This window comes from Bos grunniens, chromosome 16, assembly GCF_055505025.1.
Source record: "Bos grunniens cultivar Pamir isolate PY7600 chromosome 16, Bosgru_T2T1.0, whole genome shotgun sequence".
Taxonomy (NCBI): domain Eukaryota; kingdom Metazoa; phylum Chordata; class Mammalia; order Artiodactyla; family Bovidae; genus Bos; species Bos grunniens.
The window spans coordinates 19353070-19366304 of NC_141180.1; the positions used below are offsets into that span (position 1 = coordinate 19353070).

General features: G+C 40.0%; 1 protein-coding gene across 5 annotated transcripts in view; it reads left to right on the plus strand.

Moving 5' to 3' along the window:
• The first annotated feature begins 1107 nt into the window (after nucleotides 1–1107).
• ACBD6 (acyl-CoA binding domain containing 6) overlaps nucleotides 1108–13235 on the plus strand; it is a 203655-nt gene continuing 191527 nt past the window's right edge. For all 5 annotated transcript variants that reach the window (XM_086343543.1, XM_086343545.1, XM_086343542.1 and 2 more), the window contains exons 1-3: nucleotides 1108–1629; nucleotides 8638–8702; nucleotides 11955–12051. In XM_086343543.1, the coding sequence (XP_086199669.1) occupies nucleotides 1408–1629; nucleotides 8638–8702; nucleotides 11955–12051 (384 nt within the window). In that variant the 5' untranslated portion in view covers nucleotides 1108–1407. The remainder of the gene's footprint in view (nucleotides 1630–8637; nucleotides 8703–11954; nucleotides 12052–13235) is intronic.

Below are 13235 nucleotides of genomic sequence, written 5' to 3' on the forward strand. Positions count from 1 at the left end.
TGCCATGATCTTCGTTTTCTGAATGTTGAGCTTTAAGCCAACTTTTTCACTCTCCTCTTTCACTCTCATCAAGAGGCTTTTTAGTTGCGTGTCATCTGCATATCTGAGGTTATTGATATTTCTCCCAGTTCTGCCCAAATAAAACTCTCTTCTAGTGTTACTACAGATTGGTTATTAATTATTTCCTTTGACACTATTATAATCATGTCATAGTTTTTTTGCAGTTTTCTAAGCTCCTATAGAGCAGAACTATGCAGGGCATTTTCGGCTTCATTTCTCAGGGTCTGCCAAAGCACAGTGGCAAAGGCTGAGCTGGGAAGGAGCATCGTGCTAAGGGCACTGGGGAAGGGGTTCCGTAAACCTCTGACAGATGATGGTTATGAATGCGTGCAAAGCAAGACACGGAGAGACTGAACTGATGGCCCAATCTCCCAAATTCTCTTTCACTATTCAAGTTAAAACCAAACTCTCCAGCAACGGATGCAGACATCCAAGGACCTTTGGGGGCCGCTCGAGGTGGCTCAGACGGTAAAAAAAAAAAAAAAAAAAAATCCTCTTGTAATGAGGGAGACAAGGTTCGATCCCTGGGTTGGGAAGATACCCTGGAAGAGGCATGGCAACCCAGTCTGATATTTTTGCCTGGAGAATCCCCATGGACAGAGGAGCCTAACGGGCTACAGTCCATCAGGTCGCAGAGTCGGACACGACTGAGCGACTAGGCACAGCACAGGGACACAAAACCCGGGGAGGCGGGCTCAGGCGGAACCTTCGTCCTCAGCTCCAAGTTTCCCAGGACTCCACTTCTACCGATACACTCTGAAATACACGGCCTCCTTCCCCACTCTAGAAGGCCTAACCCGAGAAGGGGATCCGGTATTTTCAACGAAACGACTAACGGACACCTCAACGTTTGAGGACAGTTTCTCCAAGCAGCGTTAGCCCAGCGCGGTCCCATAAGTTCCCCCACACTTCTACGGCCCACAGCGGAACTGGCTGGAGTGCGGAACCCAGGGCGCGTGCTCGGCGTGCAGGCGGCCCAGCGCTCGCCACGCCCTCGCCACGCCCCCGCCACGCCCCCAGGCGCCTGTCGCCCGCCCGCCCCCCGCCGCCCTTGTTCCGGGACCCCTTGCTGTGCTGCTCCTAGACCCCCGCGCCGCGGGAGCGATCTGGGCTAGCCCGAGCTCCCTGTTAGCCTGGGGAAGCCGGAAGAGACCGGGCAGCGGGGGAGAGCAGCAGAGGGTGCCGGGGACCTCCCTGCACGCCCAGAGAGACCAGGGGGATAGAGGGAGCGAGGCTGAGTTAAGCGAGGGAGCTCGGGTTAGGTGAGTTGGGTGCGACTTGAGCTCGGGACTGGTGGGCCAGGCCCCCACGCCGGCCTCAAACCTGGTCCAGAAGACAGGCGGACGCATGGCCTCGTCATTCCTGCCCTCGGGGGCCACCACGGGCGACAGTGGCGGAGAGCTGAGCTCCGGGGACGACTCCGGGGATGTGGAATCCCTCCAGAGCCCCAAGATCGAGGCATCCAGGAGCCTGCCAGAGCTGTTTGAGAAGGCTGCAGAGCACCTCCAAGGCCTGGTGCAAGTGGCCAGCAGGGAGCAGCTCTTGTACCTGTATGCCAGGTACAAGCAGGTAAAGTAGCAGGGAAGGGCTGGGTGCCGGAGCGTGACCGTAAGCCTTCTCTTTCCGCCAAAAACAGATGGTGAAAGTGCTTGGTTAATGGTCAGGTATAATGAAGTTTGTATGTGTGTGTGTGTGTGTGTTTAATCATCTAAGGATTAACTTCGTTCTGGACAGCGAAAGGACCTGTCTGCTATCCTAGGAGCAATATTTAGCTGACACTGAGAGACAGTTTTTCTGGGTCTTTCCCGACTTGTTTACTGAGGGACAGTTTTTCTGGGGCTTTCCCGACTTGTTTAGTGACCTTGCCCTTCCGCCCTTCATCAGCTTCAGAACATTTACAAAATGGGTAAACAATCAGAACCAGAACTAGCTTGTAGCTCCCGAGTCTTAAGGCTCTGAAATTACCTGGAGGTATGGAAATACAATAATGTCATATGGCACACCTTTTATTTATCCTCAGAGAGTAATTGGGTTGGAAAATTAGCGCTTCATCATAATCAACAATACTTGTTTAGCATATTTTATAGTAAAACACTTGGGAGTTACACCTGTGGGGGATCCAGAGAAGCAAAAACATCATGATACTTGCCATCAAGAGATTTACAAAAGTTACCTGAGGAGTTTAGATTTAAACATGTGAAAAGCTGCCAACAAGGGTTAAAAGTTGAGGAAGACTCCAGCTTTTGGAACACAGGAAGCAATGGAGTTCTGAATAATAGTCCATTTTATGCCTCTTGTTATCTGTTTCCCCTTATATTCTTTAAAAAGAAATAGTTGTGGGGGTCCCTCTGTACCATAAACTGAATATACTGACTTGAGATGAAGATTCTTTTGAAGATCGATGAATATCAGTTAAAGTGACCTGAGAGATGTAGTTGTAGGGATAAATGATATAAATTATAGTGTTCAATGAAAATTGCCCCTGAATTGGCCTCAGAATTTTTTCTCTTGCAAAAGTTCTGGGTATCTGTTTTCTCTTTGGTTATTAGTCCTGTCCTAATAACATTACAATGAGACTTTCAATTATTTCACAAGAATTTATTGAGCATTGTGTTTGGACAAGTAACATGGCTGACTGATAATTCTCTGGGCAGGATAAGACTAATTTTCTCCACATTTCCAAGAAACATTGTTTTCCTCTCTATGACATATCTTTATTGGTATTAGCATCAGCATCGTTAAATATCTGATACCAAGTCATCAGTGAACTATCATCACCTGCCAGCTGCTAAACCATTCTGTCTCAGGTGTACTTCATCCAGATAGTCTGGAAGAGGTGTGAATTCATCACCCTCTTGGCATTAGAGTGTTTAGAGATATTCTGTATCTGGAAATAAAATTCCTCATTATGAGAGAATAATTACTAGAGAACTGGAGAATAAGATTATGCTTACTTAGGGATGTTAGGACATTCAGTGTTCATCAGTCTCTTCTAAATATTTTGTTTCTATCAGAATTCTGTGGCGGTATTAAAAATAGAAGTCTTTGATAGAATAACAGAGTTGAGAGTTCAATATAATTCCTGCATAGTGGATCAAAATTTGTCGTAAAATAATTACATTTCTCATAAAATCGGCTTTTCTCATGAAATAGTTTCACTTTCTATTCCAAATAACACTCTATTTTGTCAGCAGGAGAAGGCTAAAAATAAACTGAGCTGTGAACATTGTTTTCTCAGACAGAGACCTAACCTTACCTAACATAATAGTTCTCTTAGTCTCAGATAAGCCAGTGGTTCCACTAGCATCTTTTAGTGGTTTCAAAAAGATCACAGCAGTTAACGTTCATCAGCCTGCACTGTGCCAACAAAAGGGAACTGGCTAACACCTGTGAAAACCCGAGGACAGTGAAAATTTCAAACTCCTGTTGAGGAGCCTTCAGCACCAGCACAAGTGGGGATAGTCAACACATCTTCCTACTTTAACCTGGGTACACTTGATTCACTGGCATTTACCATTGGCAACCTTGGTTGAAACAGTCTGTTTCAGGGGCCCTGAAAATATCATGTATATATCAGAGACAACAGAGTTTAGGTGTTGCTCTGTTAAAGTGCTACATTTTATAACTCTGTTTCATAGCTTAGGATTCATTATCTAATGATTTGAAATGTGTTACTAATGAGGTCCTAGAACTCTGTAGTTTTATTTATCCAGTCTTTTCTGGATCCAGAACTGTTCTTTGAATTTGGGAATACAAAAGCTTCTGTGTCAGGATACCGGCTCAGCTGCTGAACTTTTATTTTCATCTCAGATAATGGGCTAGAGGTGGCTGATCTAGGCTGATAGGGTGCTCCGCTTCATGTAATCAGCCAGGGGCTCAGTCTTTTTCTGTCTTGTAGGTTAGCCATTCTCTAGGGCAGCCGTTCTCCAACTGTGGTCTACAGACCCCCCTGAGAATCCCTCAGACTTCAGAGAATATAAAGTCAAAACTATTTTCATAATAATACTAAGACAATACAGGCATACCTCAGAGATACGAGTGTTTGGTTCTAGACCACTGCAATGAAGCAGATATCACAATAAAGTGAGTCACAGGAATTTTTTGGTTTCCCAATGCACATGAAAGCTGAAGTGTTCATTGCTCAGTCACATCCGACTCTTTGAGACCCCGTGGAGTGTAGCCTACAAGGCCCCTCCGTCCATGGAATTCTCCAGGCAAGAATACTGGAGTGGGGTGCCGTTTCCTTCTCCAATATAAAAGTTATGTCTACACTATACTGTAGTCTATTAAGTGTGCAGTAGCCTTATGTCTAAAAACATGTACATACCTCAGTTGAAAAATACTTTATTGCTAAAAAGTGCTAACCATCGTCTGAGCCTTCAATGACTTGTAATCTTGCTAGTGGAGGGTTTGATATACTGGGAGAATTAGCAAAATGTGACCTAGAGACATGAAGTGAGCTAATGCTATTGGGAAAATGGTTGCAATAAACTTGCTTGATACAGGGTATGCACAGACCTTCAATTTGTGAAAAATGCAGTATCTGCAAAGCACAATAAAGCAAAGTGCAATAAAAAGAGGTATGTTTGTATTTGCCCTTCTTCTGTGCTGTCATGGTGGATAAAACTGCTGATGTGTTAGCGTGAATCAAGGCAGTGGCAGCAGTAGTATTTTTTAACTTTTTTTTTTTAACCACTGTGTACTCTGAATTTAAGTTGGACTGTAAAGAAAGCCGAGCGCAGAAGAATTGATGCTTTTGAACTGTGGTGTTGGAGAAGACTCTTGAGAGTCCCTTGGACTGCAAGGAGATCCAGCCAGTCCATCCTAAAGGAAATCAGTCCTGAATATTCATTGGAAGGACTGATGTTGAAGCTGAAACTCCAATATTTTGGCCACCTGATGCGAAGAGTTGATTCATTTGAAAAGACCCTGATGTTGGGAAAGATAGAGGGCGGGAGGAGAAGGGGACAACAGAGGATGAGATGGTTAGATGGCATCGCTGACTCAATGGACATGAGTTTGGGTAAACTCCGGGAGTTGGTGATGGACAGGGAGGCCTGGCGTGCTGCGGTTCATGAGTTTGCAAAGAGTCGGACACGACTGAGCGACTGAACTGAACTGACTGATGAATTTAAAAAGAAAAAGGCCAGTTTCACTTTAAAATGCCTTTGATAAAGCAGTAAACATTACTGATTTTATTTAATTTTAACTCTTGAATACAAGTCTTTTTAATGTTGTGTGTGGTAAAATAGGGGTACACACAAAATATGTCTCCTGCATACTGAATTATTGTTGGCTGTTTTGAAGAAAAACGCCTGTGTAAATTTTGAGTTGCAAGTTGAGCTACCCACTTTTCTCAACATACATAATTTTAACTTAATATAGCAACTTACAGATAAACTATGCTTATTCAAGCTTGAGTATTTGGCATACAGTTTCTTGAAAAAGAGAAGTCAGACTGTCACTTAAAGGAAAACAACTGCTGGTATTTGTTGCCAGTGACAACATTTGAGCCTTGAAGTGAAAATTAGGTTTGGAAAATCTGTACCTGCCACCTGATCTTGACAGGTTCCTAATACTAAAAAATGTTTTTGATAGATTAGTGCTAGCTTTAGTGATTGTGAACTTTTACTGTTGTGTGTGTAATGAAATAGGTCAACATTTGGAAGATCTGCACAACTCAGTGAACTATTTTCAGATGTTGCAGGGAATGAAGTTACAAATTGTGTGTGGATAGAAGGTGCATTCAAAGTATGCGAGTCAGACCAATGGATTTTAATGTAACAGTATAAAAAATTTGTTGATGTGGCTTCAGATTCCACATTGTGAAAGAAAGAAAAGAAAGTGAAGTTGCTCAGTCGTGTCTGATCCTTTGTGACCCCATAGACTGTAGCCTGCCAGGCCCCTCCATCCATGGGATTTTTCAGGCAAGAATACTGGAGTGGGTTGCCATTTCCTTCTCCAGGGGTTCTTCCAGACCCAGGGATTGAACCCAGGTCTCCCACATTGTGGGCAGATGCTTTACCATCTAAGCCACCAGGGAAGAATCTTTAAGAAGCTATCCTTGAAGAAACTGCTACTTGTTGAGATTTGGTGTGATATCAAAGAAGAATATCTACAATTATCTCAAAATGCTACTAAAATACTTCTGTCTTTTCTAACAATGTATCTGTGTGAAGTTGCTTTCTTCATCTAAAATAATGTATCACAATAGACTGAATGCAGAAGTAGAATACACCTGCCTTCTATTCAGATAGTAAAGAGATTTGTAAAATGTAAAACAGTGTCACTTTTCTCACTAAATATTTTTTTGCCTTAAAATATATAGTTATTTTTTGTTATTTATTTATTTTGTTATTTATGTTAACATGTAACAAGTTTATTATTTTTAAAATTAATTCACATTTAAAAATATATTTTCATTTCTAATCTGGTAAATATTGATCAATATAATCCACATAAACAAAAACTCTTTGGGGGGCTCAGTCTCTAAGAGTGTAAAGGGGTTACAAGACCAGAAGGTTTTAGAACTGCTGCAGTAAGATCTTTCCATGATCAGTTCTAGCCTAGGCAGAGAGAAAGGGAAGAACAAGTCCCTCTTACTTTTTAAGGAAGATATTTATATCATTTTTACACACATCCAGTTCCCTGGACCTGGGCGGAAGTTGCATAGTCACGTAAAATGTTCAGCTCAATGATCTTGTGTCTGGCTGAGACTTCTGTCACTGTGGGAGAAATGAAGGATAGGCATTGGCATTTGTTTCTGCCACTGGCTGTTGTCTGGACGAAAAAACACAAAGTAATTGCTATTTTTATGATACCTAATAGTTTATCTCATTTCATATTTCTAACAGTCCAGTCGTTCAAGTGATTTTAGGGATGCCAGAATGGAAGCCTGGATTCTATATAGCATACGAAACCGAGTGATGTCTAGTAGAGGAGTATTGGACTTTGATGTCAGTCCTGGAGTCAAGTCTTGACTCCTGATTCAAGATTTATAAATCTGTGAGCAGTGACAATCCTCCTCAGCTTCTCTGTACTCATTTATAGAATGAGTACGTAACGACAAGCCTAACAGGATTGTTGTGTGGCTCCTTTGACTTATGTGAAGCTTTTGGTTTATGGTGATTGTCTAAGAAATGCAGCTCCTGCTCTTTCATCTTTCTTCTCCCTGTCCCTTCCTCACTGGACTGCCCCTGTGTCACTGTACATTTTAATAATGACCAGAGAGCCATGCGATTAATTACTAAGCAGATAATAGAGATGACAGTTATTAGGAAATCAGAGCTGAATGAGATCATTATAGACTGAAAGGGTTCCTTAGAATCTGAACCTTGAGTGGTACTGAAAGGAGCATTTTGAAAAGTGGAGGGAAGAAGATGAGGACTTTTCAGTTGAGGGAAATAACGTGAGAAAAATAGAATAAAAATGAAAATCCTTAAGGCAGTTGAGTAGACCAGTCTGGTTAATGAGTGGACTATCAGTTTGATTTTAGCAAAATGCATGTGTTAGAAGTATTAGGAGGTAGTGGGAAGGTCCCAGAGAAGTAGGTAGGGTTCAGATTGTGGTATTTAGCTTTAGGGAGATAGTGGGTAGGTATTGTGTTGAACACATGCCTAATGTATACATTCCATATGCAACAAACTTTTTTTTTTTTTTTTTTTTACTGCCTTCAGTTAGACACTATGCTATGTGCAATGGGTGGGTTAAGAATAGTTTCTGAGAGACTTTATTCTTGTAGAAAGATGAGACTACACAAACCTCGCTAACACAAGGGAAATGTGAAAAGTGCCATCACAGAGAGAGAGAAAGTGTTGTGAGAGTTCATCAGAAAGGGAGATTACTTGTGCCAGGGGGAATCAAGGTGTGCAGTAAAGTCTAACTTGTGTGAATTTCATTTATGCTTATTCATAATGCAAATAATCACTGTGTAGTTTAACTACAAGTGTTTGAGGATTAAAAATAAGTATTGACCATGAACAAGAGAAGATTATTGTGGAATAGATAGAATTTATAGAATTTGTTGTTGAGAGCCTTGAAATTTTTTCATGGCTTTTAGCATCTAAATTTATACTGACTAGCTTCATAAACTTGAAAATAGTGTGTTTTATTCTGGAGTTTGAGAGAGAAAAAATGTGTATAGTGTTGAGAATCAGCATCAACAGACTGTATGATGAATTCTGATAAACTGTACTTTAAAGCTTGTTTATTGCATATTTTAAAATTCTTCTACATTGTAAGTGGTAGCATGATTACAAAATCTATAATTTGTTTTATATATATATACACAATTTGTCTAATTTAGGAATGTAACTGTTTATCATTCATTTTTTAAATGTGTTATACTGCTAGTTAACGGTTGTTTTATGCAATAAGCCAAAGCAGCCTCCATTTAAAGTTTATTTTTTTGGTTTGCTTTTGCAAAGTATGTTACATTTTATTATTTTATATAGTTGTAGATATTTTCTAACCTATAGTTACAAAGTATACATAATAGATTTAAAAATTGAAAGTTTCTCAGGCAGTTTTTTGAAAAATAAGTTCTTGGTTTTATCTCTGCCCACCCCCTTCATTTAGGTCAAAGTCGGAAATTGCAATACACCTAAACCAAGCTTCTTTGACTTTGAAGGAAAGCAAAAATGGTAAGAAATTCTTGGGATCTAATGTGGTTGTTGTAAAGGGTTTAGGTGTTTAGGAATTAGAAAGTAGTGAGCAGATTAAAGAATTATTTTTATATTAATCTCTTTCTGCTGTAGGCAGTGCTAATGACAGGTAGTTGGGAGAGAGATTAAAAGAAGCCGATTTTAGATAAGTCTCCTAAAGGATTCTTATGCTTTGATGTTGGTATATAAGTAGTTCATACATTACTCACATATGAATCACTTCTTAGAGAGTGACTGTAAGAGCTGTTGCTTGAAATTTTCCTTCCTTATCATACAGCCCCTAATGGGTCACCACTTCTCTCTGGAGGGATCTTGGAAGAAGTTCTGGAGGATGGGAAGGGAGAAGAGCAGGGTAAATCCCCATATTTTACTCTTTTTTTCCTTCCCCAGTTTTTTCTCCTCATCTCTAATGCTCTTCCGTTCCTTGCCTACCATGGTAAAGAAGTACTTCTAATAACCTCTTGAGCACAGGGAGAAAGAAAAATAGATACTGAGCCTGCTTCTTTCCTGAATCCATAGAAAGACTATGCCCTCCTAGAATTTTTTTGTTTTTAATTATAATTCAGAGATTACATCCTGTCATATGAGGCCTTATATCCTCCTACCTTAAGTGAAAAGAGAGAAATCATATACAATAGGGAAACTTACAGAAGAAGGGACTTTGGAGCATCTGCCTGAAATTAAAAGTAGAGAAGGAAAGGTTTAAAAAGAAAAGGTGAAATATGGTTGTAGAGAGAAGAACTACAACTGGTTTCTCACATTCTTTCTAGAGCAGTGCTCCTCAAAATGTGGTTCCCTGAACAAGTTGCCTGTCTGGGAACTGTTTGTCACCCAGCTGTGAGGAAATATAGAGCTTGAACGTGAAATGCAAATCCATAATGTCATTAAGCACAATTGTTTAGTTCAGCTGACTTCTTTTGTATAGAGCATTCTCAGTAAAGGAAGCTGTGCTTTGATTTTCTTTCTGGCTCAAGCTTCCTATGCTGATGACAACAAATAGTTCTCTGCTGCTGCTAAGCCGCTTCAGTCATGTCCGACTCTGTGCGACCCCATAGACGGCAGCCCACCAGGCTCCCCCGTCCCTGGGATTCTCCAGGCAAGAACACTGGCATGGATTGCCATTTCCTTCTCTAATGCATGAAAGTGAAAAGTGAAAGTGAAGTCACTCAGTCGTGTCTGACTCTTAGTGACCCCATGGACTGCAGCCTACCAGGCTCCTCCATCCATGGGATTTTCCAGGCAAGAGTACTGGAGTAGGGTGCCATTGCCTTCTCCGATAGTTCTCTGACTGGCATTTTATTACTGTTATAAGACTACCTGATGCATATTTTGTGCATTTTTTAATTTATGAATTATAAGTTCACCATTACTTTCTCCCCTGTGTTTTCCTATTTTTTTCATTGTTTTTAGTAGTTTTTAAAAGTTTAGACTTTACAGTTATAATAATTCAAGAATCATCAATAGATGAATAAGGCAAGAATCATCAATAGATGCTAAAACCATTAGATGAAAAACAACTTGGGAACAACATTCACACAATCTGAGTTCACACAATAAGAGTTTAATTATTAATTACAAAGAGAAAACCTGGAGACACTGCTTGTACTAAATCCTGACTCTTATCACTAAGGATGGGACGAACTGCTGTCATGTGCCCCTGATGTGATGAATTGTAAATGACATTTCACCTATATGTTGCGCTTGCCAAATATTTCACCTGATTCTAATCATGATTAATCATTTTTGGCAAGAAAACTCTCTAGGTGAGGAAACAATCAGACAAATGCAAATTGAAAGATATTTTAAAAAACACCTGGTTCGAACTGTTAAAAAAATATCAGTATCATGGAAGACAAAAAGACTAAACATACTTGAAACTCAGTGTTATGTGTGAGTCTTGATTGGCTCCTCATCTGGAAAAAGAAAGCTATAAAGAATATTTTGGGGAAATCTAAATACAGTTCATATACATTTGTTTGCTGCTGCTGCTAGGTCGCTTCAGTCGTGTCTGACTCTGTGCGACCCCATAGACGGCAGCCCACCAGGCTCCCCCGTCCCTGGGATTCTCCTGGCAAGAACACTGGAGTGGGTTTCCATTTCCTTCTCCAATGCATGAAAGTGAAAAGTGGAAGTGAAGTCGCTCAGTCGTGTCTGACTCTTAGCGACCCCATGGACTGCAGCCTACCAGGCTCCTCTGTCCATGGGATTTTCCAGGCAAGAGTACTGGAGTGGGGTGCCATCGCCTTCTCCGTACATTTGTTTAATAGTATTAAATAATGAAATTTCTTTACTTTGAAGAATGTATATTTGGGGTAAAGTGTTACAATGTATACAAGTAAATTTCAAGAGATTAAAAATAAATTTAGGTAACCTCAGAAAGATGTTCTGTCCGTGATAAGAGCAGGAAGGTAACGGGAAAACTCTGAGTTACCTTTTACAGTGGATCAGTGACTGTACCTCCCACTTGGAGGTAGAAAGAATTGGCAGGAAAAGCCAAGAAGGAGGGCTGGTCTAGCAGCTGGCAGAAAAGAAGAAAAGGAAAGTGCAGAAGGGGGCTCAGGACTGAAATATTGCTCTTGGTTACTGAACTGCAGGAAGTCCCTGCCTTCTCATTAATTAGTACTCTCTTCTGTCTTCGCTGCCCCCTCACTTTTGAAGTCCCTGCCCAAGGCCTCAGGATCTACTACTGGCAGCTTAGAGATGAGATAACAGCAGGAGGGGAAGGTGTATTTCTCACATCTTAAAATAAGAAGTTTAAAAAAAAAAAAAAAAGTTTGAAGCATTTCCCACAGAATATTGTTTTATGTGATGAATAGTGAACACATTATTGAAATGCCATAAACACAGTTAATTCATTAGATGGGAACTACTCCTATTGTCTGTAGACCGTGTGTTCTCAGCAGGGGTGAAATTTGGGTTTGAGGGAGTTTTAAAATCTTATATATTACAATAGTTTATGTCTTCTTAAATTCGACAAATATGCAATATATATTTTAAAATTTCATGGGAAGGGTGATTAGAGGGAAAAGTGTCTAAAAGGGCTCCTTAGGTGGGCTGATAAGGTCTGTATTGCTATGGACCAATGTAAAGGCAAAAAGAGAAGGCTGTGCGTCTATGGCTTATTACATCTTGTGACCATTAAAACATGTGCCTTTTTCTAATAATAACAAGAAATATACTGTGTGTGTTTCTTACATAATTAATGATAGACCATTTTGGATATTACTACAGGGAAGCATGGAAAGCTCTTGGTGATTCAAGCCCCAGCCAAGCAATGCAGGAATATATTGCTGTAGTTAAAAAATTAGATCCAAGTTGGAATCCTCAGGTAAGACTTAATGATTATAAATAACACTTTCCAAAAAAACACCATCTTTCTCTCAAATGTTAAAACTAAGCTGTAGGCTTAAGTAACATCCTTTGAGTTTTATTTTCTCAAATAGAAAGATTATAAAGTTATTGTAATATTTATCTATCTAAAAATACTATTGCTTATATGTTCATATAGCCAGCTACTGATACTGAGAACTCTGAATTGTGGAGAATTTTTAAAAGCATAATTGTAAATCATGCAAAAGCTCAGTTCATTTTAGAATTTGAAAGAGTTTAACTTGTGATCATATTATTGAGAAATGATAGGATTCTCTTCTTTTTTTTTCTTTTTTTGTGAACACCTTCTATGCAAGTGCAAAATGCTTATCGATAGGGGTAAAATGTGAATGACACACCTTCTGCTATTATGTACTGTAAGGTACATTATAAGGCTTCCCTGATAGCTCAGCTGGTAAAGAATCTGCCTGCAATACGGGAGACCTGGGTTTGATCCCTGGGTCGGGAAGATCCCCCGGAGAAGGGAATGGCTACCCACTCCAGTATTCTGGCCTGAAGAATTCCATGGACTGTATAGGCCATGGGGTCGCAAAGAGTTGGACACGACTGAGCGACTTTCACTTTCACAAGGTATATTATAGAAGATAAAACATATGAAAAATAGAGTAATAGTATAAAATAATGAGGTGAGTGCTAAGGTATCCAGTGGAAGAAGAGATTACTTTGGACTTTGGGGGCACTTGTTTCATTATTAGATATTTATTACCAGTATGAAGGATGGAATCAGCGATAGAATCTTAAAATGTCAGAATTATAAGGAACCTTAAAGATGTAAATATTGTGACATATAAAAATATATCTTAATTATGAGTACAAAGTGGGAAAGATAACCAACTTAGAATATCTCTAATGATATGACTACTATAAAACATCATCTGTGTACAGATATATACCATAAAGGTTGTAAAAGGACTTAAAAATCTGAAATTCAGTGGTAAGAACAAGTGCCTCTCTGAACTGAACTCAGCCTGAATACAGATGGCTTAATATTTTTTAATATTAAAAAAAACAAAAACAAGACTTGAATTTGCATGCCTTTAAGTGAGTCCTTACTCTTCAGGTCCAGCCACTGTGGTCTCAGTTCTTCTCTATTGACTTATACTTGACTGTTTCTGATTGCCT